This window comes from Macaca thibetana, chromosome 8 (genome assembly GCF_024542745.1).
Source record: "Macaca thibetana thibetana isolate TM-01 chromosome 8, ASM2454274v1, whole genome shotgun sequence".
NCBI lineage: Eukaryota > Metazoa > Chordata > Mammalia > Primates > Cercopithecidae > Macaca > Macaca thibetana.
Window position 1 is genome coordinate 83,878,851 of NC_065585.1, and position 23,602 is coordinate 83,902,452.

Below are 23,602 nucleotides of genomic sequence, written 5' to 3' on the forward strand. Positions count from 1 at the left end.
GTCAGCTCTAACCAGCAGGGTACCTTGGACATGTTTTCAACATTATTCTTAACTTCACATTACAAAACCAAGAAATTGGAAATTCCATTGAAATAAAGCTTGGGCCAATAATAGTAACTCCATTTATGTCACTCAGTTAGTTACCTTCACTTGTTTAACTTTCTTGCTTAACTTTTTAGCAAGAAAACAACTAGCAGAGGACCTAGAGTGTGCCAGACACTGTTCCAAGCATTGAAGTAAAAATATTAAGGGTCACATTAAAAATATTGTCTCATTTATATATAGTTTGTGTTCTACCAACACTTCTAAACTTTTTTCCTTGTGCTGTGCTTATGTTACTTTCAACTCATACATATAAAATTGCTTCTATTTTTCATAATCCTGGAAATGTGTTTTGTTGAATGTTGACTGAGGCTTCTTTGCTCTGCCACAACCCATTCAAATTTCAGTGTAATCTCCCAAATTAAAGAATTTCCTTTTAAATGCTGGATATATGTATTTACTCCAGACTGTGGATGAAAATGAACAGTACTGGCCCTGGAGCAACTTCTACACAATACGATGTCTACGTAAGTTATCTGGGCAACTGCGTGCGCTTAGTTTGTAGGTTATCTATACTTTTTCACCCTAACTTCCCCAAATTTAGGAACAAGGACACCTGCTTAACAGACACTTCTTGTCAGGATAGAAAAGCTGACCTCAAGGTGTGACCAATTAGGACAACTGCCACAGATGCCAAGCCTTAGGGAGTCCTAAGGGGCTCCTGGCGAACAAATATGCTATAGAGAATGACCCTGGAAAGCAATCAGCAGAGGAAGAGACACACCAGCTGTGTTTTGGGGGAAAACAACCCACAATGTTCAATGCATATAATTAACATATGACCAAACAGGGTAAACTTGCTGGAACTGGGGGTGGCAATCTAACTACCATTGCTGAGATCTCCCCTTTCACACACATCCTGCTGGTAGCATTCAGACTCTTTTGTATCTCCTTTTCTTTTCTTTCCCCTTGGAGCCTATTATTTCTTTTCTTTTGTACCAGCTATTAAATGCAAACGCGTGTATGTGCACAGTGCATGCACACACGTGTCCTCATCTCGCTCCATCAGTTGCCCTAAGCTCTGTCTTGCCAACTCACGACCTGGCTAGTTAACACTCACCATAACAGTTGTACAAGCTCCTAAACATACTGTGATTAGCAGGTTGGCAGTATCAGATACATAATCATCACACAGGATACTCTCTTTAGAAGACAAAACTAAAAGCACAAAAAGAAATTCACTGGCTGGGCACGGTGGCTCACATCTGTATTCCCAGCACTTTGGGAGGCTGAGGTAGGCAGATCACTTGAGCTCAGGAGTTCGCTACCAGCCTGAGCAACATGGAGAAACCCCGTCTCTACAAAAAATAAAAAAAATATTAGCTGCACGTTGTGGCACATGCCTGTAGTCCCAGCTACTCGGGAGGCTGAGGTGGGAGGGATGCTTGAGCCTGGGAGGTCAAGGCTGCAGTGAGCTGAGATCATGCCTCTGCACTACAGCCTGGGTGCCAGAGTGAGACCCTATTCAAGAGAAAAAAATGTGTATATATGTGTGTGTGTGTGTGTGTATATATATATATACACATACACATATATATATATAAAGAAATTCACTGATTCGTCGCACCACACCAACAATCCCAGGTGCAACCCTCTGAGACTGTCTTCCAGGCGTGGACTACTCTGTCCATTAGAAATGGAGACTTCTGAATCTGGGGTCTGATGAGTTATAAGTTATTAAAAGGGGAAAGATTAGAAATTCTTTAAATTAGCTGTCCTTGAACCTCATAAACTGTGATAAAGACAGACCAGGTTGTGCTCCCTCTTCCTTGGAAAGGCATCTAATTGCACTGCTGGCCAACTATCATCGTGTACAAGTCTCCCAAATTAGCCTGCCACCACCTTTCTTTAACCCACATTAACTTCTGCCCAGAATACAATAGCCTCTGAGCTGGTCCTTCTTCTTGTCTGTCTTTCCTCCTCCCATCCTTTTTATGCAATGTTGCCTGACGCATCACCCTGAATCATATTTCTTATCAATGCTCAGCTCAAACACTAGTTGTGGTTCTTCACTGCCTGCAGAGGAGAGCGGAGGTTCCATGCACTTGCCTTTAAGGAATTCTGCAGTAGGGTCCAAGCCATGACTAAGGTGCATTTCTTATGTGTGCCTTTTACTTTGGGCAAGTTCCTCATTGTTTTCCTGATCCCCTCTCTTTGCTTGTATCATTACTTCAGCCTAAACATCCTTTCTTTTTCTAACTCTCCTGGGAAAATCCTTTCTACCCCTGCAGACTTGCCTTAAAAGGCCATCTCCTTCTAAAGACTCCCCCAATCTCAATCTCTCAGCTAATTGAAGACTGCTTGTGGCGAATGCTCCCTTCTTATTTACCTTTGTATTCTCCAGAGTATCTTATACAACATAAGCATGAAATATTTATCACCTTAATGATTTCCAAAAATGCATAATAAAGGTTTTAAGCCATGAGTTATATAACACTATCAATTTAGTTAAGAAAAGAGGAGGCCCATAAATTATCAAAGCTTTAAGTTAATCTTTTTGTTCTCAGAGGACAGAGGTGCTAGATGACTCTAGACTGAGAGGAAGATGAGGACATTTTCTATCAAAGGCTTGAGACAGCTGTTAGCTGTCTGCCCACACCTAAGTTCCTCTTTAACATCTCTGATTTAAATACACACACCCCAAGAAAACCTCCATTAGGGGTTAATTTCTCTTTGGCTGTTAGCACTTCAGATGACTTCTAGCCATGGAAAACTAATGCCTCTTTTCAAGCACAGGGAGGTAGGAGAAAGGCAAAGTGAGATTCCATTTTAGCGATTGCTGGGGCAATGGTCACTCGCCTTCAGCAAACACAGAAGGAGGCATCACAGAAAGTGGGAAGCTGGTGAAATCCATGCTGAGTGGACAGGAGACAGGAATGACTATATACCATGAAATCCCCAGTCTGGGGGCAGAAAAGGATTTCTGGGCTTCAACCGTCACTTAAACAAGTTTGTGAGCAGAGCAGGCTTACCATTAATAAGGTACGGATGATTGCAGCACTTCCGCAATTCCATCATAGTGTTTAACAGGTTAGGTACGTTAGCTTGCCCACCGCCTTTGGAAAGAAATGTGAAATTCTTCTCAAGGATGGCTCGGTAATATTTCTTCTGAATATTTGTTAGCTCAACTTCAATAATAGTTTCTTCTTTGGGGGCCAAGTTCTTTTCTACATCCTCTTTGAGACGTCTCAACATCATTGGCTTTAGAATAGCTTGAAGTTTTTGCACCTAAAAAAGGACCTTAAGTAAATACTTGTGTCATGATTTGATGGTAAGTTAAAACATATTCTAACATGAAACATCAGGATTATCTCATTCATTAACCATCCATTTTCATTTTTCAAAGCCCAGTGAGAGAATGAAGGAGCTCATCTTTCAGCTTTCATAAGAGCAGCGCACGAAGGTTGGATGATTCTATGTCAAATGAACTATTTCATCCATCCAGGAGCCCGGAACAGCCAGAAGGCTTGAAAAGTACCCAGCAAAAATCCAACATATTCATGTAGCTTTCCCTTCTGTTTGCTCTAAGCCATAGGGAAGATAGAGAAGAGCGACAAGACAGTGTCATGGCAATGCTCTGTTTCTATTCTCTTCCTTTCTAGGCAGAGCTAAAGAATGAGAGGAAGTGAGCCAGGAGCAGTCTAGTCCCTGAAGGAAGGAGCCAGTAGAGACATCTCTCCCTGGTTCTCTTTTCTATTGATTGGCAAGAGAACTGAGTACTCCATACGGTTTTTATTTTAGAAAAGAAAAACAAAACAGACCTTACTCTGAACCGAGCTAAGAGATTTTAGACAGTAAGACAGGGGAGATGGCACATAAAAACCAAGATTTCACATCTATCTCCATATTTATTTCAAATACAGCACACACATTATAACTAATACCCACATAACTCTTACAGCATATAAAATAGCCAAGCACTTTTTTTTTTTTCTTTTTTTTTGAGACCAAGTCTCACTCTGTCGCCCAGGCTGGAGTGCAGTGGCGCGATCTTGGCTCACTGCAACCTCTGCCTCCCGGGTTCAAGCTAGTCTCTTGCCTCAGTCTCCACAGTAGCTGGGACTACAGGCGCCCACCACCACACCCAGCTAATTTTTGTATTTTTTTTTTTAGTAGAGACGGGGTTTCACCATATTGGTCAGGCTGGTCTCAAACTCTTGACCTCATGATCCACCTGCCTCAGCCTCCCAAAGTGCTGGGATTACAGGCATGAGCCACCATGCCTGGCCCAAGCACTTTTCATACACAATACTTCATTTATTTCTCACAGAAATACTGTGCAGTGGTTATGCCCTAAGTTTCTAAAGTGAAAATATGTAGGCTTGAAGAAGTAAGCATTGTGGCTGAGTATAGATGCTTCACAAAGAACAGAGACTCAAAACTGCAGTAGGCAAACAGCTCTATTACTGTCAGTGGCATCTGACATCATCCCCAAAACTACACATACATAGCAAAACTACCAACCTGCACAGCACAACTATCTCTGAAAATTATATCAACAGGTATGTAACCTCTCTATAAATCTCAACAGTCCTTCACAAGAGCAAACAAACAAAGAAGAAAACCTTTACGATGATGACCTAGAAAGTCCAAGGAAAGGGTATCTAAGGTTCTGTGTACTAGGTGGGAAAAACTGTAATATAATCACACTTTAAAATAACTTAATATTTTGCTGTTTCATGGGCTACTCTTCAATTTTATGAGTGAAATACAAAGTAGAGGTGATAAATACCTGCTCTTCTGTTTTTAGATCACCAAATTCTTGCATAAATGTGGTTTCTGAAGGGAAGCGACTTGGTTCCAAGAAATGAAGCAAGCTGAAGAGTTCTTCCACAGTGTTCTGGAGTGGGGTTCCCGTCAGCAGCACTTTGTGTTCCTGAGGTAACGCAAGGAAAACCACTAATCAAATTGTAACAAAAACACTTTCTTAAAACCAGAGCCTCTCACTAGATATCCACTGTTCTACTCCTACTCATCTATCCTATGAAAAGTATAGGAATCAGGCATGAAAACAGAGATATTAGAACACGATTTCTGTGTCAGGTAAACAGATCTGGGGACAGTCCTCTCCAGAACTCTACAGGGTCCTTAAATGTGTCTTGCCATTTTGTTTCTTCCTGGAGTTATAGGTCAGTATTTTAGCGCCATGGCTTTTTAAGTGCCCAAGTCTCAATGCTTTTATCCCCACCAGTTAAGTTTTTTTCCTAGAATCCCTAGATTCAGATGAAACATGCATGCTTCTTTCTGCTCTCTACATCAACAGTGCTCTCATCTCTCCATCTGCTTCCTGCATGACTCACTTCATAGAGACAAAAGAAGTTCCACATGCAACAGCTATGAAAAACTATTTTGTTCTGCAAAAATTTCCAACTAGCAAAGAGGTCAACTTGGTTGTAAATACCACAATCACTTTTTTTTTTAAAATCAGATGCTATTTATAAATTTGTCTCTTTGAACCAACTTAGGTATTTCTTTAATTAATTCTTCCTGTTTACGAACTCTTTCCCCAGCTTTCCTCATGCAGTTGTACCCTGTCCTCCTATTTCTATATATGCAATACAGAGGAGCTGTTTTACAATGGCCAGTCTTAACAATAGTGAGATATTAATCTTAAGAACCCTATTATTTTCTGCTTTCTCTGGCCATTTGGTACACAGCACAGCTAACAAAACTATTTCAGAAAGTAATTATACCTCCCAGTAGTTGAGAAAGAAATATTCTGACTTAACTCGGAACCTGAGAAGTCTTGGTTGCCAAGCAGAGTATACGCTCAGTAGATACTAGATGAATGACGTAAGAACATGCTAATTTTCTTAATATCTACCATGTCATATCTGTCAATGAAGCTCTTTGAAAGTGAGGTAAAGGAGTTCAATATACTTGTATTCCTCTTCCTCTTCCCTTTGAATAAAGTCTCTGAGGCAGTTTCGTGGACCACCATCATCTTCAGACTCAGTAAATTCAAAAACAGTAGGGAGCAATCAATCAATTTTTTTCTAATGTACCACCACACTTGTGGATAGCCTGGGCCACAATCACTGACATACCCAAGTCCTGGATTACTGTATGCAAGAACTTTTTTTTAAGCCCCATCACATATTCAGGAAAGAGTTACTGCAGTAGATCGTGTCTCCCAGTTTTTTCATATCCTTTATTACTACATTAAATTAAATCTTGACTGCCTAACCAAATATTCTAAAAGTCAAAGCCTTTTTAACTTATTAATTTCAAAATAAACTTATCTGAAAAAAGGAAAGCACTCCTTTCTTAGGCAGCTTCCCTTCAATTATAGTTACACCAAATGATTATACACAAAATCCTTTCATACAGTTACCTACAAATAGTGGAATAAAACGAGGTATCAATTTGAAAGTGGGTAACAATAAAAAAAATACACAATTACTATGCACAGTCTCACAAAACATCATGTAAGAAACTCAGGCGATGGACCTTATCACCTCCACCTATGCCAGCAGATGTGCTTCTGCCTTGACAACTTTACTATTCTTTTTAGCTCCGATGAAGTGATGTCCATTTAATTTCATTTTAAGCAGACTCTGTGTGTCAGGTTTCCTGACAATGAAAGAGATACCAGAATCAATGAAGAACTACCATGACCTCCACAGCATCCCCTCCTCGTGGATGGGGGACAACGAGATGGCTGTTTTCCCAGAGCTCCTGTGGAGGACTGTGAAGACGGTGACTGCCCCTCAACGTATCATCTTTACAAACGTTTCCTTGGTGCCTGCAGAGCTGAAGACACTCATTGGTCTTCCTTTCTAGGAATGCACTTGGAGATAATCCTCATCAAGCGCATTTTCATCGCAAGTAAGTCTAGTGCAGGTAACAGCAGTTCCCTATGGCCTGTGCCGTAGCTGGATATAGTTACTATCCACTATTTTGACTGTGACTTATTGTAGGAAAGAATAAAAAGTAGAAAGTGGCTAAGTTATCAAGATGCTTACTTTTTAAGTAAGGATTTAAAGACCAGACAATGAGCTGTTCGGAATTGGACAAATACAATTATATTCTGAACAACAATGTGTTCCATCTTGAAAACATTTCTTCTCAAATAAATACTCCCGATCATTAGAAAAATAAATATTTTGTTCATGTGCTAATCAGAGCTTCCCAGTTGGTGAGCCAAGGATGAGTACAGGTTATAAGTCCTTGGGGAAGGTCAGGACACCCAGGACTGGTGGTGTCCCGTGGCAGTAGGCAGCCTTCTGTTTTTACCCAAGTGTGGCATTCATTTTCTGTATGTGCCATCATGTGAAAAAGCTTAAGAACACTGCAATATGTAATAGGAAAATTATTTGGATAACAGATTCTAATCCATTAATCAAATGTTAGTATAAATAACAGAAAACTCTTTGAACTAGCCCAAAGATTGTGGGAGGCTGTGGGAGGGATAGCATTAGGAGAAATACCTAATGTAAATGACAAGTTGATGGTTGCAGCAAACCAACATGGCACATGTACACCTATGTAACAAACGGGCACATTCTGCACATGCACCCTAGAACTTAAATTAAAAAAAAAATAGCCCAGTGACAATCAGATTGTTTGATGTTGACAGAGTTAAATTAATGTGTACTCACCAATGAAAGAATGTTTTACAGTAAGAATCTACTATCTGGGAACACATGAACTAATAATAGAACACAACTCAGATAAGCTCAGTCAGATGACTGTTTAAGCCTTCAGGAAATGGTGACATAACTGTCTCTTAGTAGAAAACTATGAAGGTGGATCCCTACTGAGAAGATATATTTAGATTATATCATAAGCATTAGTGTTTACCTGCAAATACAAGTTTACTTCATTTTAATGCTTAAGTATCACCTGGAGTGAATAAATGCAAACACAGAGTTTCTCTTTTCCATATGCTTACCAAGGTCCCTGAGACTATTCACTGTTTCTAAGCACTCTCACTTGTTTTGTGGATTGGCCACCAAATAACAGTCAACTGCTTTGAGACAGATCTTAGGATAGCTTTAATAATAATTCATTAGGAAGAAAAATGGGAAATCCCATCCTAAATAGGATAATTCAGTCAGACTTTTTCCTTTAAGCAAAACTAGATTTTGTTTGTTTTAAACTAAAAGCAAAGCTGGCAAATCTAATCTCTTTAAGAATAAAATAAGCTGCTTCAGAGAATCAGCTGCAACAAAAAGCTTTTAGGTGTTTTTTGGTAATAACAGTCTTCAGCTAAAAATATATGGCCATGAATACATAGAACACTCCTTCTCATCTCAAACTCTCAGTTAACAAAAGATCAAATTAGCCTATAGAAATTAGCATTAAAAATATTTTAAAAACCTTTCTGTACTTCCATGAAACCCATCAAATCATCCAAGGCATGCTAAACGACAGTAGCTTTGCTTTCAAAATGTACATTAAAAATAAAATATAAGTGATCATAACCACGATATAAACTATGGAGTGAAAAGAAGCCTGAGGATGACAGGTCATGTTGAAATTCCCACTAGGAAATCATACACACAGCAATATTAGACAGAAAATAAATCAAATCCTTCTACTCTTATGATATGCTATTCCATGATGCTCCTACTGAAAAAAAATCTAGAAAATCTACTCAGGAAGACCTGATCATCTCTTGGGAAGCTGGAAAAGTATGGGACAAGCGTGGTGTAAAACTCCAGATTAAATCTGAGGCATTGTAATGCCCCAAACTTCTAAGCATCTGTGCGAACTAAACCAACCCCAGATATCCTACTCAACTCATTGAGAACTTGCATCTACAAGTCCTGCTGGCCACAGTATGACAAAACCTATGAGCCATGGAAAATAACTGGACTATCATCACTGAAGTAAAGCTTGGCCCAAAACTTAATGAAATGGCAGTACAAGTTAAGTATCCCTTATCCAAAATTCTTGGGACCAAAGTGTTTCAGGTTTCAGATATTTTTAGATTTTGCATTTATACTTATGGGCTGAACATCCCAAATGAGAAAATCCAAAATCCGAAATGCTCCAATGAGCATTTCCTTTGAGCATTATGTGGGTACTCAAAAAGTTTTGGATTCTGGGATTTTTGTATTTGGTATGATCAACCTGTATTTATGAACAAAGGGTAAAACAAAAACTTGAAACTCACTTTAGTGAAGATATCATGATTACACTCTGCTATAAGACAACTGTATAATAGACACTAGCCAACAATGTAAGAATCCAAAAGGCAACAACTTTTGAATAACTGAAAGTTCCAGAGAATATACCACAATATTTGACAAGCTTTTCAAATACTGTTTACAGGCATCAAATTCAGAGCAGTGGGACTATCAAGTCAGCAACAATTCTATTCAGGTTCAGTGCAGTCACCAATATGATCACTGACCAAGTCCATCATCTTGAGTCCCTCCAACAGCTTGCAGTTCCTGTTCTTCAGCCTGTGGGCTTCATCAATGACTACACAGCGCCATGGAATATTCCGCAGCTCAGGACAATCAGTCAAAATCATCTCAAATGTAGTGATGATGGCATGAAACTTATAGGACCCCTTTATCACTCGACCCTATAAGAACAACTCTGAATTATTATTAAGCATTAATGACTACATAAATAACTTTAAGGATGAATAAATAGCATAAACATATATATTTATCCCTTTGGAGATCTCTTTATTTTAGGTGACATACATCTGTTTTCAAGTTATTTTGGCAGTTTTAAACTATATGGTAAAACAGAATTGTAAAACAAATGACAAAACTGTCAGTAAATTTTGGATCTAATCTCCTAATAGAGCACGTGCATCACTTACCACTAAGTATACCCATTCTAGTCACACATTCACATATGACAAAATTTATAATAATTTCCCAAATCTAAAGATACAGACTTCAATATTTTTTCTCCTTTAGTTATTTAATTGTAGGTCAGATTTTATACTTAGAATACACACACACACCTATCTCTCTCTCTATATATAAATATATATATATATAGCAAAACATATATATATAGCAAAAGTCCTATTGGCAATTACAGGACTTCCATTTACTACCCATAACATAAAACTATTTTAGCATATATTATTCTTCCTTATCATGTCATTTATAACGCTTCACTGTTGATACACACTAATGGCATAAAGGTAACTAGAATAAGAAAAAATTAAAGCAATTGCTACTAACAGCCAAAGCATAAATTCCTCCCTTGGGATATATTTCATTCAATGTGTCATATATTTCAAGGACTTTTTACATCTTACTATTTTTCACTTCTAGCAATAGCATAATAAAATATTCTTTCTATTCACATTTAATATTACCATTTTTTGTTTAGTTTTCTCTTAGGCTTGCGAAATAAAACTAATTAACATATCAAAGCATTAAACAGATTTCAGTGATCATCCAAGGCAAAAAATTTCATTCCTTCTAATCTAATAATCAGAAAAACCAAAGCTATAAAAATAAAGAGCTGTTTTTTTTATCTATAGACACAGATAATACAAATGTAAATTGACTCAGATATCTAAAGCAAATTTCTCAATTTGGCAAAATTTAGGCCTTCCCAAGTCACCAAGACTTTGTTTTCTTTTAACACCTTAAAATGCACAGAATAAGCACACAGAATACAACCTGTGACAGTTTACCTGGGGATCTTTGAAGTACATTTCATACAACTGAATGGTCCGACGACTAGCTTGACTCCCATGATACACAACCACGTTCAACTCTGTCCAGGTTCGGAATTCCCTTTCCCAGTTGGGGATTGTGGACAATGGGGCAATTACTAAAAAAGGGCCATGGATTCCTTTCAAATATATCTCATAGAGAAATGTAATGGACTGGATAGTTTTTCCCAAACCCATTTCATCTGCTAAAATGCAGTTTCGCCTTTTGGAGGAAAATAAAGTACAAAAGTTTAATGAGTATGGATATGAGACACTGCTGTCATTTCACAAAATATATACCATTGTACTCACAAATGCATACTCAAAGGCTTTAGATGTTCTCTTAGATTCAACAAAATATATTTTCAAACAAAATTCTCAAAGAATAAAAATTATTTTACATACTTATATCAATCTCTGTTTAATATCTGTTAAATAAACGTTACATATATTTTCAATGCTTTTTTAAAAAGTTCTTATTAGAGTTAAAACATTAAGTTCTTTTTTATTATTTTCAACAACTAAAGGAAAGGAACTACAGATATATTTAAAAGTGAAGAAAAACTTGTTTTACATACATGTTGTACCAATTGAAAAGTAGCCAGTTTACTCCCTCCAACTGGTATTCCCTGAGTTTGTTATTGTTTTTATACTCCCTGGAACTCTCCGATTTCTTCCAATCATCAGCAGGAGGTCGCTCCTGTTTCAAATATAGTAAATCCCATTAGTGGTTTCCCAAAGACCACACCACTACGCTATTTTCAAATTAAATTCTCTACCATCAGCCAATTCTTACCACACGCTCTGTTTCCGGCTCCCTGGACATTAGTTTCTCAAACTCCTCGATCTTTGCTTGATCTATGTCCTGCCTCCGCTCCCATGTGCTGTCTTCATAAGGAAGTGAACACCACTTCACCAGATAGTGAGTCACAGGCTGGACCAGATTTAAATAAATCAGAATTGGATTAATTTGACCACATACATACACACACACATATATATGTGTGTATATGTATATATGTGTGTATATATGTGTATATATACACACACATTTATACCTATACATATATACATATACATGTATACTTACATATACATTAAGGAAAAGCATGCTCTACTTCATTTATCAATAGACATTATCCTGGCATGAGTAAGTCTGAATTGACAAAAATTTAAAAACTATGGCCATAAAACAGCTGTTCCTAGTTAAGAGTCTCAAGTCTAAACTGGAAACAGTATTACTGGGTATTATCAGAACAAATTAGCCTTTTATCAAAATCATTGGTAAGTGATGTTCGAAAGCCAGGAAGTATAAAGAAATAGCTAGTAAACAGTAAAGCTGAATTTGAGATTTTTTTTTATCTGCACAAATCATTCATCAGGAGTTTGATTCAGACTTACATGGTAAATCATCTTAGCATATTTAAATGTTTACATAATTGGCTGGTTTCTTTAAAAATGAGACATACACTTAAATTTATTAGGATCTCCACCTTTTCCTTAAAAAGAGTGATACTGTTTGTATCCAATCACACTAAAATAACGTATTTGAGCTTTAGAAGGGTGGAGCGCAAAATATTTCAGGTAATGCAGATCAACAGGATTTCCTTTGTCTCTCCTCTAGAAAACACTTGGGTTTGTTGACCTTCATTTCAGGACCAAAGTACGCTGACCTGGTCGTAATGTGAAAACTATTTGCTGTGCAATGTAAATATGCTATGAAACAATTTTTTGAAGTATAACTAAGGAAAACTAGAAAAGTAAAGATCATGTTACAGATATGGTCTTGGAAACATCATAGAGTGTCATGACACAGAGTTTAGAAGAAAATGGGAGTTCTTTGCAGACCCTTCCTAGACAAGCAAGATCCAAACACTGTATATATAAAATTCAATTTACATGGAGAAGCCAGGAAAGACAGAACTCATGGTGGGTGGGCACATCATTATCAAGACACAATACTCAGAAGTCACTACACTTGTCTTCATTCTTACTTCCCTATCAAATATCCCTTATAATCTCACAGAGTTTTGCAAAGCAAAATGAGAGTGTTGAGACTGGGATCTTTTAAGAGAAATAACGTCCATTAGCCTCTGTGCACTGCATTAAATGAATTCATCAACTTCACTAATGATGCCCAATTCTAAATAACCTTAAACTCCATTCTGCCACAAGAGACATTCAATTATATAAGGATACTTTGTGCTACATGACAGAATTATACCAAAATGTACTGAATTCTTTATCATATTGTGGAATTGTGCAAAACGTCAATGTGTTTCTTTCATATTGAAAATCAATTTTTTAAAAAGCTCTCAGACTAAACATAAAACATATTTAGCACTATTATTTATTAAGTCATAAAACTAATAACAAATCATTAAATTTCAGTTAAATTTAGGCCAAGTGTGTCATAGTCCAAGGCTCTGACCAAGACCAGGTCTAGGATTCTACCATCTTCTCTATAAACATGTATGGACTGCCTGAATGACCACTTCGTAATACAAAAGATCTCCTGTTACCTCTCCCCGGTCATCTGTGCTACGTGCAAAGTCCATTATCCGGTCAACCTCCACATAATCTGGATTAAAAAGCTCATCCTCAATCTACACCAAAGGGGAAAAAAGAGTTAAAGGTTTATTTATTTCCCAAGATGAAATACTATTCCACTTTTCACCAAGCAATAATATTTTGGGTCATAGCAATACAACACTTAAATTTGCCAAATTCTATTATATTAATTGAAATGCTACAATTTAGCAAAATCATTCCCCATGAGGAAATCAGACTTCTCAGACTTTGTTAACTGGGTCTTTTAATTACCGTGTGAAACCTTTTACTGTGAGAGAATGTTTAAGAATATTTTAAATGAAGTGTGAAATTACAATTCACTAATGAGCAATCCAAAAAGCTTATGGCATGCGATGCATTTAGCATTCCTGAAACTACAGTTTGCAATGACGAATCAGAGTCATGCAAAGTAAGTGTTACTTGGAATCTCATAACTCCTGGAGTTGTCCGATGCCTTTTAGCATCATTTACAAAATGTTATTCAAAAGCCAAATACACTGAAACCAGCTAATTTCATATTTTAGCATGATCAGAGTTTACAATGTTTGGTAGTATTTGTCAATCAATATTAGTACCTCATTTAGAACCACAGTCTTATCATTAATCTAAGTTTTCTAATGATTTACACTGAATATAGTGTGTTTAGGTAAAAGTATTAAGGATAAAGAAATAAGGCCTAAATAATTGGCTTATTTAACCAATATATTAAATAATCTTACAAAAGTAAAGTAATATTGCTGCTTGCAAAGGCATCTCATATAAAAGACTAGAATTTGGCTCAAAAAAAAGTTATAGGCTGGGTGCGGTGGCTCATGCCTGTAATCTCAGGACTTTGGGAGGCCAAGGCGGGCGGATCACGAGGTCAGGAGCTCAAGACCAGCCTGGCCAAAGTGGTGAAACCCCGTCTCTACTAAAAATACAAAAAATTAGCTGGGTGTGATGGCAGGTGCCTGTAATCCCAGCTACTTGGGAGGCTGAGGCAGGAGAATCGCTTGAACTTGGGAGGCGGAGGTTGCAGTGAGCCGAGATCGCACCACTGCACTCCATCCCGGGTGACAGAGCGACACTTTGTCTCAACACAAAAAAAAAAAAAAAAAAAAAAAAGAAAAGAAAAAAAAGTTATAGACTAAGCCATACCCAAAAGAAGTTAGGGTCAGACAAGTTTCAGATGTTAGAAAACAAAAGACACATTTTATTATGTGTACCTCTCAATTAACTTATCAATAATATAACTGCATTAAAATATTTTGCAAAAGGCAAACTAGAAGTCACTTAGACACCATTCATATCCCTTGAATTGCAGGTTGAAAAGATAAGCAGTTCAGTCATCATCTGCTCAAGAGCAACAAACTGTCCCTGGCTACTCGGCCCTCTTAAAACACCCACTTGGGAAGCTTTGAACTGTGAATTATGAAACAGAAAGCAGAAACACAAATACATGTCTCAACTACCTCAGGCTTTTACACAGAGGTGATTAGTAAGGAAAAAAAAATCCATTGAAATGTTCAATTAATATAAAGTATTAGTATATTAATAAACTGGCTTTTCAAAAGCTTCTAGACTTAGGTAAACACACATGTTATCCATGTACAGCAGAAACACTTAAACTTTCTCAAAACCACGTTTTGATAGCAAAAATTCCCTCTAAGAAAACTTGTTCTTAAACACGAGCTTTCATAGTCAGTGCTGAATTAAAATCCTTAACTTTTCCTAAACATTTCTACCCTTTAAGTGAGTAATCTGCGGCATCACACATGTGATGAAATTTCCAGTCTAAATGATGTTTTTGAATAGAGATTTTTAGTTGCAGCAGGCTTGTAAGGCAGCCTAAGTAGAAACAAAGAAGTAAAAGCAGCTGAAACTGAAAATCTTAAAGCAGAACAGCCATGGAACACTTGAAGCCATGATCATGTATGGGATGAAACAAATGGAGGCACGTGCATTTTCATGTGTAAAAGAGAGGGAGGAAGGGGATTGCCATCCTTCTCTGCTAACTCCCACTCAGGACAGAAACTAAGATTTCTAGCTGACAAGTTACCAGGTAAATAATGTACATTCAACTTTGGTATGTATAGCTAGGGCTAGGCACAATTTCCTAAAGACTGTGTGACTACAGGAGACAGAATACAAATAAACTTAATAAACAGGACCAGGATTTAGGGATGGGGGGAAAGCTACCATTGTGCTTCTGCCTGTCTCCCTCCCCCTGGCCCACAGAAAAGGTCAGCAGAACATATGGTGTCTCCTTCTAAAAGGAGGCTAATGATTTCAGCTCATCCAATGTCCCAAAAATTCAACTCTGATTTCTTAAGAAGGGCATGAAAAATAGAACCTCATAGCATTGTTCTCAAAATCAAATATTAAGATTCTTTCTTCAAAAGAATTTTCCTCCAAGTTCTTTGAAGAATCTTAATATTCTCCAAGATCTATGAATTGAGTCACATTCAAGTAACCCCATTCCACTCAGTCCGAACCACTGCACTGCCAAAAATGCTGCACACTCAGAGTGCCAGGGGTAGTGATGCAGACATGTGTCCAGTAAAAGAACAACCACATGATCTCCCATCGAACGCAGACTTTACCATAGGCCAGTTGGGATCATGGAAATAAAAACCCAGAAGAACACAGACTTGTTACCTGATAGTATAAGGATTTTATGACATAAAAGTACTAAGTGTTCTTCTGTCCCACTTTCCTTCATCTCCAAAAAGGGGTGGCAGTGCAAAGCAGGTTGTTAAACAGATACTATTTTGCATCAAATTGTATGCTTCTTTACATAAAGTCTACATTCTGTCAACTCTTTTATGAAAAGAGGAACTAATAAATCAGCAAGTCTTATCTTTCAATGTTAGGGTTTTTCATTTATCTACTTGAGGCTGTTAAGTGAAACCAAATTGACGATCAAAAGTCCAGAGACCCTAGTAAGCAGCTTGTGAAAGCACTTTTAAAAAAATGTAACTACTATACTGCGGAGGCAGAGGGCAGAACTGGCACTTCTAATAAATGCAGATGTTCTTCCCTGACATACTATTGCTGTATTTCCAGACTGATACCTGGGATAAAGGGACACAGGCAAAGATATTATTACCAGTTTCTATGCTACAACACAGCATTTGCAAAAATGAGTTTAGTGAACTCTCTGTGATTAGGCATTGACTTGAACAAAATAAATTTGCCACATACTTTCCCCAACACAAGTTAAGCTTTTGTATCTTACTTAGAACTTGTACTTAACATTTACTGTAGAGTTCTTAACCTGCTAAATCTCAATAGAACTTCTGTCCACTTAATTTCATCGCCTACTAACTGTACTTTCATTACAAGACTTTTATCATACCATCACCACTATTTCCACATAATATCATAAGGACCCATATCTTCTAGCCTAAGCAACAGGAAGAATGAGAAATTTCCTGTTTACAAATTTGTTAGCAAGAACCAGTTACCAATATGCAAGTAACAGCACCAAATGAGACTATTTTTTCTTAATTCACGGAACTAAAATTTTAAATTTAGAACATTTTAATAAAGTAAATACTTTGGAAAAGTAAGCAGGTATTTCGTACCTCTGAAAGGAACTTGTTCTGGCCCTGCTTTGCCTTAAATCGTTTAATTTTTTGCTGAATTCTCTTATCTTTTTCCAGGTCTTCTACGGATGCCCACTGACAATGAAGATAAGAGCTGAAAGAACAAAATAATATCCTTGAAATATGTAGAATATAATTAATCCGTTATTATGTCTTATTCAAAAAAGTCAACTAAACAGATAATTAAAATAACCTGCTTAATTACTCATTAAGGCTGCTGAGCAACATTTAATATACCCAATAATGTTTAGAATAAGAAGAGAAACTCAGTATTAGTGCCTAAAATTTGCCTTCTGTCCTAAGCCTCCAGCTCTCTTACCAGCTACCAACGGAGAGAGACAGTGACAGAGACAGAGAGAGAGAAAGAGAGACAGACAGACACAAGAGACAGAGAGAGAATGGCCTAATAACAATCTATTTCCATAAGTGAATGGGTTACACTTCAACATAAAATTAGCACTACAGGGTGGCCTTAATTCTGAATTTATACTTTGAATCTCCTACCATTGAGAAATAGGTTTTTATCAAGTTAAAATAATTCAAATTTAAAACAGCAGTTTCTTTGGAGATAAGAGGTGTAGGGTACCCTAGAGTCATCCAAGGCCTATCATACTGGTCCCAAAGGGAAACCTAACCTGGTTCTTCTAGAACAATCTAGGAGGAAAGAACCACTGTTTGCTCCTGGAACACTGGGCCATGCCCCTAACCAGCTCTTTATCAGTTGCTGGTCTCCCAGGTTGTGTTCCTCCAGGCGTTCTGCAATGATATCCCTTGGTCCCCTGTGAATGTTTCACTTGCTATCATCTGTACCTGCACGAGGCAACCCCCACCCCCGGCCTCGCCACCCCCTGCTCTGAGCATGTATGGTGTCTTCCCTCACCTGAACTGGAATACATTTGTACTTCCCTTTTCTTCTCCAACACTCACAGGTACACAGTTAATGTTTTATGGCAACTCTGACATTCTTTTGTTTAGTTCTTCAATATTATTTTGTCCCATCACCCTCTCCCTGCCCTTCAAATAGCCTTGACAGCCTCTTATTTCTCTTTCTGGTGATGACATTAAAAAGAAATTATATGCTTGAATATATATATCTCTTTCAGAATCAACATACTAGTACTCTTAGAAATTAGTTCACAGAAGTCAGAAGTTTAAAACAAGTAAAAAAAAAATTATACAACCATTACAAATTTTTCAAAAATGATTCATGATAAAGGAAATGCTTATGATATTAAGTAACACATAACCGATAACCATGTCTAATACGATTTTCAAAGATAGGACTCATTTAGTCCTTCTATAATTGAGGGAGAATAGGATTTTAAATACATATGAGTTATATAGCTATGAATTGATATAAATGCTATATACACACACAGAAAATATACTAGATAAAACTGTATCAAAATGCTAATACAGGTTGACCATCCCAAATGTGAAAATCCAAAATTCAAAATGCTCTAAAACTCGAAACTTTTTGAGCACCAACATGATACTTGAAGGAAATGCTCAATGGAGCATTTTGGATTTCAGATTTGGGATGTTTAACTACTAAAGTATAAACACTTCTGATCTCAACCATTCCAGATAAGAGATACTCAACCTGTATTGATTATTTCTGGGTACTAGGACTGCAAGTATTTTATTTTCTGCTTTCAACTTGTAGTTTCCAAATTTCCAATAAATAATATGCAATACTGTCATAATCAGAAACACATATTATATGAGGCAGCCAGATCACCTGAGGCCAGGAGTTTGAGACCAGCCTGACCAATATGGTGAAACCCCAACTCTATTAAAAAATACAAAAATCAGCTAGGCCGTGGTGGCATGTGCCTGTAATCCCAGTGACTCAGGAGGCTGAGGCGGGGAAATTGCTTGAACCCCAGAGGTGGAGGTTGCAGTGAGCTGAGATCATGCCACTGCATTCAAGCCTGGGCGACAGAGGGAGACCCTGTTCCCCCTGCCACACATACACAAAAAGAAACACATATTATAAAAATAATCTGCTCTAGTCTCCAAATTATTTGACAGAAAAAGGCACAAGTGCAGTCAGTCAGTATTCTTGTCTTGGCTGAGGTGCAAAAGCCTTCAAAGCACCACCTGTGTAGCCTTGAACCGGACCTAGGCATATATGCAAGTGGCTCCAGCCCTGCTTTATCTGCTATAAACTGGGATGAAACTTTTAGTGGGACTCTGCTTTCTAGACCCTGATGATAACCCACTCTGGAGGCTTAGTCAGGAAGAAGAGGAAGGAAGAATAAAGGGTCAAAAATAGACTGCTTTGTCTTAATAGATTAAGGCAAGAGAAAGTTCTAATTGAACTAGAACTAAATTTTTTTTTAAAGTTATGAAGAAGTAAATGTAAGAAAAATATTATGAAGCTAATAAGAAATAATCTGAACTAGGCCCTACAGATAATAAAGTTTATGGTCACTTTGGAAAACAAAATTTCATTTAAAAATAAAATGTAATGACTATGAAACAGGTATACATTTACACCTAATCTTGACAGTTTAAAAAAAAAAAAAAAAGAAAGCGCATATCCCTTACCCATATCAGTGCAAAGTAGTAAATATTTATATTTATAAATAAATATAAGTAAAATATTAACAAACACGACTCCACATCACATTAAGAAAATAATACGTCATGACCAAGTAGTTATTTCAGGAATGCAAGGTTGGTTCAATATTAGGAAATTCACTAAAAACACACAATATTAATATATCTAAGGAGAAAAATCACACAGTTATTTCTATTGACATGGAAAAAACATTTGATGAAATTTAACACCCATAATGGATTTTTTAAAACTTAGGAAGACAGGAATTGATAGGTATTTTGTTAACACATATTTGAAGATTTTAGTTCTAAAGACAAGATCTTACTAAATGAAGAAACACCACAGTTTTCCACAAAAATCAGAAAGCATGGATACCTACTATCTCCACTATTATTCAATATTGTATTTGAGGTTATTAGCCAATGTCACTGACAAGTCAAAACAATAAGAGACATAATAATTAGAAAATAATAAGTAAAGCTATCTCTGTTTGCAGATTATATGATCAGGTACCTGGAAAACCCTAGAGAATCAATTAGAAAACTAATTCAAATAATAAAATAATACAGCAATGTAGCAGAATATAAAATTAGCATACAGAAGCCAACAAATTGTCTTCATTCACAACAACAATTACCAATAAGGAGATATGTTACAGAAAACCTCTTTCACAATACCAACAAAGATAAAATACTTAGCAATAAATTTAATTAAAAATGTGTAAAATTTGTATAAGAAAATATTTAAAACTCTTATAAGACACAAAAGTAGAACTGGACCACTGAAAAGACATCATTTTCACACTGTGTAACTCAACATCATACATCATACAGTTGTAAATTTAACACAATGTAAATAAATAAAATGCAAACAGGCATTTATATGGGGCTAAACAATACTAAATTTTATATATAAAAATAAACATGCAAGAATATCCAGGAAAACATTAAAAGAGAAAAGCTACTAGGGAAATAGATCTACCAGATACTAAAACACACTCTAAAGACTCCCTAAGTAAACAGTATGGTATTGGCTTATAAATAGACAAGCAGTTCAAAGGCATAAAGTACAGATAAATTAAAAAATAAATAAAATAAAAAAAACTTTAGGACATAATAAAGTTTGGATCTCAAATCACTTGAGTCAAAAATTGACTCTTTTTTTTTTTCTTTCTTTTTTTTTGAGATGGAGTCTCACACTGTCGCCCAGCTGGAGTGCAGTGGTGCAATCTTGGCTCACTGCAACCTCTGCCTCCCAGGTTCAAGTGACTCTCCTGCCTCAGTCTCCCGAGTAGCTGGGATTACAGGTGCCTGCCAGCATGCTCGGCTAATTTTTTGTATTTTTAGTAGAGATGGGTTTCACTATGTTGGCCAGGCTGGTCTCAAGCTCCCGACCTCATGATCAGCCCACCTTGGCCTCCCAAAGTGCTGGGATTACAGGCATGAGCCACTGCACCTGGCCAAAAACTGACTCTTTAATAATGGTGCTAGAATAACAATTGAAAAAAATTAATTTAGAGCCATGACTTACACAATACACAAGAATAAACACCAAATGGATCAGGCACCTAAAGAGATAAAATGAAACCACAAGGAAAGCATGGACAAATTCCTCTGTAATCTGGATATAGGGAAAGGCTTTCTAGCTATGACACAAAAGCTAGAAACAATAAAAGAAAAAACTAATAAATCTGACTGTACAAAAAATTTTAATGGACAATGTAATAAGCACCATAAAGTCAAAAGACAATTGAAACCGAGAAAAGATAGCTGCAACCCAGATAAAGAACTAATATCCCTTATATATAAAGAGCTCTTAAAAGTTAAGAGCATGACAGAAAATGAACAAAAGACACAGACAACTGACAAAGCAAGATGTAAAAAGTGACCATTAAACTTATGAAAAGGTGTTCTTATTCACAGTAAGAGAAAATGCTAATTAAAACCTCAACTGAAATACAATTTCTTACAAAAATTAAAAAGTAAAACAGCACATTATATTAGAAAGATTGTGGGGAAATAGGTATTCGCATACATTTCTGACAGGAACACAAATTCATACAATCTGAAGGAAGGGAATTTGGCAGTATCTCTCAAAAATACATACATGTTTGCCTTTTGTATCTAGCAAACCCCCTTCTGGGAATTCACCTGGAAGCCATGCCTCCAACAACTTGAAAATAGAGAGATATGTATGAGAATATATATTGTAGCATTATCTGTAATTGGAAAACATCAGAAGCCACTTACACACCCACATACAGAGGAGGTTGGTTGAATGGTTATGGCACAGTCATGCAATGGAATACTATACAGCTGAAACAAAGAATGAGGAGGACCCCTATGAACTGAGGTAGAGTGATTTCCAGAATGTGATGTGAAAAAAAGCAAAGCACAAAAATATACTAACAGTACACCAATTTCTTTTTTTGTAAGAAAGAAGAAGAAATCATACCTGCATGCTCAGGCCAAATTTTACAGAAAGGATAAACCTGGGATTAGTAAGGAAGCAAGCAGGAATGGGGTGGAAAGGAAGGGAGGACTACACTTCTTTTTTGTATAGTTCTAACTTTTGTAACATATTAATATTTCACAAACTTGAAAAACAATAAAAATCAACAAGCAGGGGCTAAAATGGAATACAAATACAAACCAAAACTAAGGAAACACACTGTGTATCAAATAAATCATGAGGCCCCAACCTTTTTGGCACTAGGGACCAGTTTCATGGAAAACCTAGATCCTTCGCATGCACAGTTCACAATAGGGTTCACGTTCCTATGAGAATCTAATGCCGTGCTGATCTGACAAGAGGCAGAGCTCAGGTGATAATGGTTAGTCACCTGCCGCTCACCTCCTGCTGTACGGCCAGGTTCCTAACAGGACACTGACCAGTACTGATCCACGGCCTGGGGACTGGGCACGCCTGAAATAAGTAACAAACCACACTGGTGGGGTAGGAAAGGAGAATAACCAACCTAAGGAAATTTTGGATACAGTTTTAGTCCCTATGCCCTCAAACTAAAGACAAAAAACTAAGCAAATATAGGCTTCTTTTTCACAGAAATATGGACTAGTAATTCTGAAATCACTTCCTATATATGTTAGGACTGACAAAAAAGCAAATATAAAAAATAAAAGAGCCAGGTTTACTCTGGTTGAAGAAGGGAATTACTAATATTAAAGGGGAAAGGAGAGAACAAACTCTGAGCTGCTGAAATAGTACTGTAAGCATCAATATATAGGCATTGTTTTTGCTGTTGTGTTGGAGAGGTAGGTAAATATGTGTGTGTATATGATAAACAGATAAGTGTGTGTGTAACTCGATATATGTATGTATATATACACACACACAGACATACATACACACACACACGTGTACACTCTCCCAGTCCCATCCACTGAGAGGCACTAGAAGCAATAATTCCTCAGCAACAAGGAACACCTAAAGCCCAAATCTTGGTTTCTCAGTGCCCCCCGTTCACTGAAAACCACCAAGCCTTCTTGGAGAAGTAACTGATTCCATAACTAAAACAGGGAAGTTACAAGACGAGCCTGGAACATCCTCTGGTGCCAGAAAGCAAGAAAGTGTTCAAAGAAAAATGAAGACAAGGCAAAAGGACAGAAGAGCCAGTCTGAAGGGGCTCCCACTGGCCAAACCTGGTATAATGTGGGCAAAGTAAATACTACAACAGTAAAGGGTTATAATCCCTTGAATAAAATGAGAAGCCACAAGTCCGCTCAGCTATAAATTAACAAATGGACAAGAGGGTAAAGCTCTTCCCTACAGTAAAACCCAACCAATCAATGTAGAAGAAATGATGGAATTAGTAAATCATCCCTTCGCAACCATTACCATATTTAAGTCTTAAAGTACCTTTCCAGAAGACACACATTAACTACAAAAAGAAAAACAGAAATTCTTTGTACTATTTTTACAATTTTTCTATAAATGTGAAATTGTGTACAAATATAAGGCTAACAAAAACTCATAGTTTTATGGAAATCTTCTCTTAGCTCTCAATAACAACAGTCAGAAAAGCTATTTTTTTTTTTTTTTTTCCAAAACTCCCTTTACCTCATCTCAAATGACTTTTGAGAAGGGCTAGAGTCTCCTGGTCTGGCAGTGCCACCTGGT

At 37.0% G+C, this 23,602-nt stretch overlaps 1 protein-coding gene across 8 annotated transcripts in view; it reads right to left on the minus strand.

The window, feature by feature from the left end:
- The window catches only part of CHD7 (chromodomain helicase DNA binding protein 7), a 192,035-nt gene that overhangs the window by 38,694 nt on the left and 129,739 nt on the right, over positions 1–23,602 (minus strand). For all 8 annotated transcript variants that reach the window (XM_050802155.1, XM_050802156.1, XM_050802151.1 and 5 more), the window contains 8 exons: positions 16,879–16,993; positions 13,264–13,347; positions 11,538–11,675; positions 11,320–11,441; positions 10,721–10,964; positions 9,464–9,640; positions 4,835–4,978; positions 3,075–3,330 (listed from right to left, as the gene is read on the minus strand). In XM_050802155.1, coding sequence (XP_050658112.1) covers positions 3,075–3,330; positions 4,835–4,978; positions 9,464–9,640; positions 10,721–10,964; positions 11,320–11,441; positions 11,538–11,675; positions 13,264–13,347; positions 16,879–16,993 — 1,280 coding nt within the window. The remainder of the gene's footprint in view (positions 1–3,074; positions 3,331–4,834; positions 4,979–9,463; positions 9,641–10,720; positions 10,965–11,319; positions 11,442–11,537; positions 11,676–13,263; positions 13,348–16,878; positions 16,994–23,602) is intronic.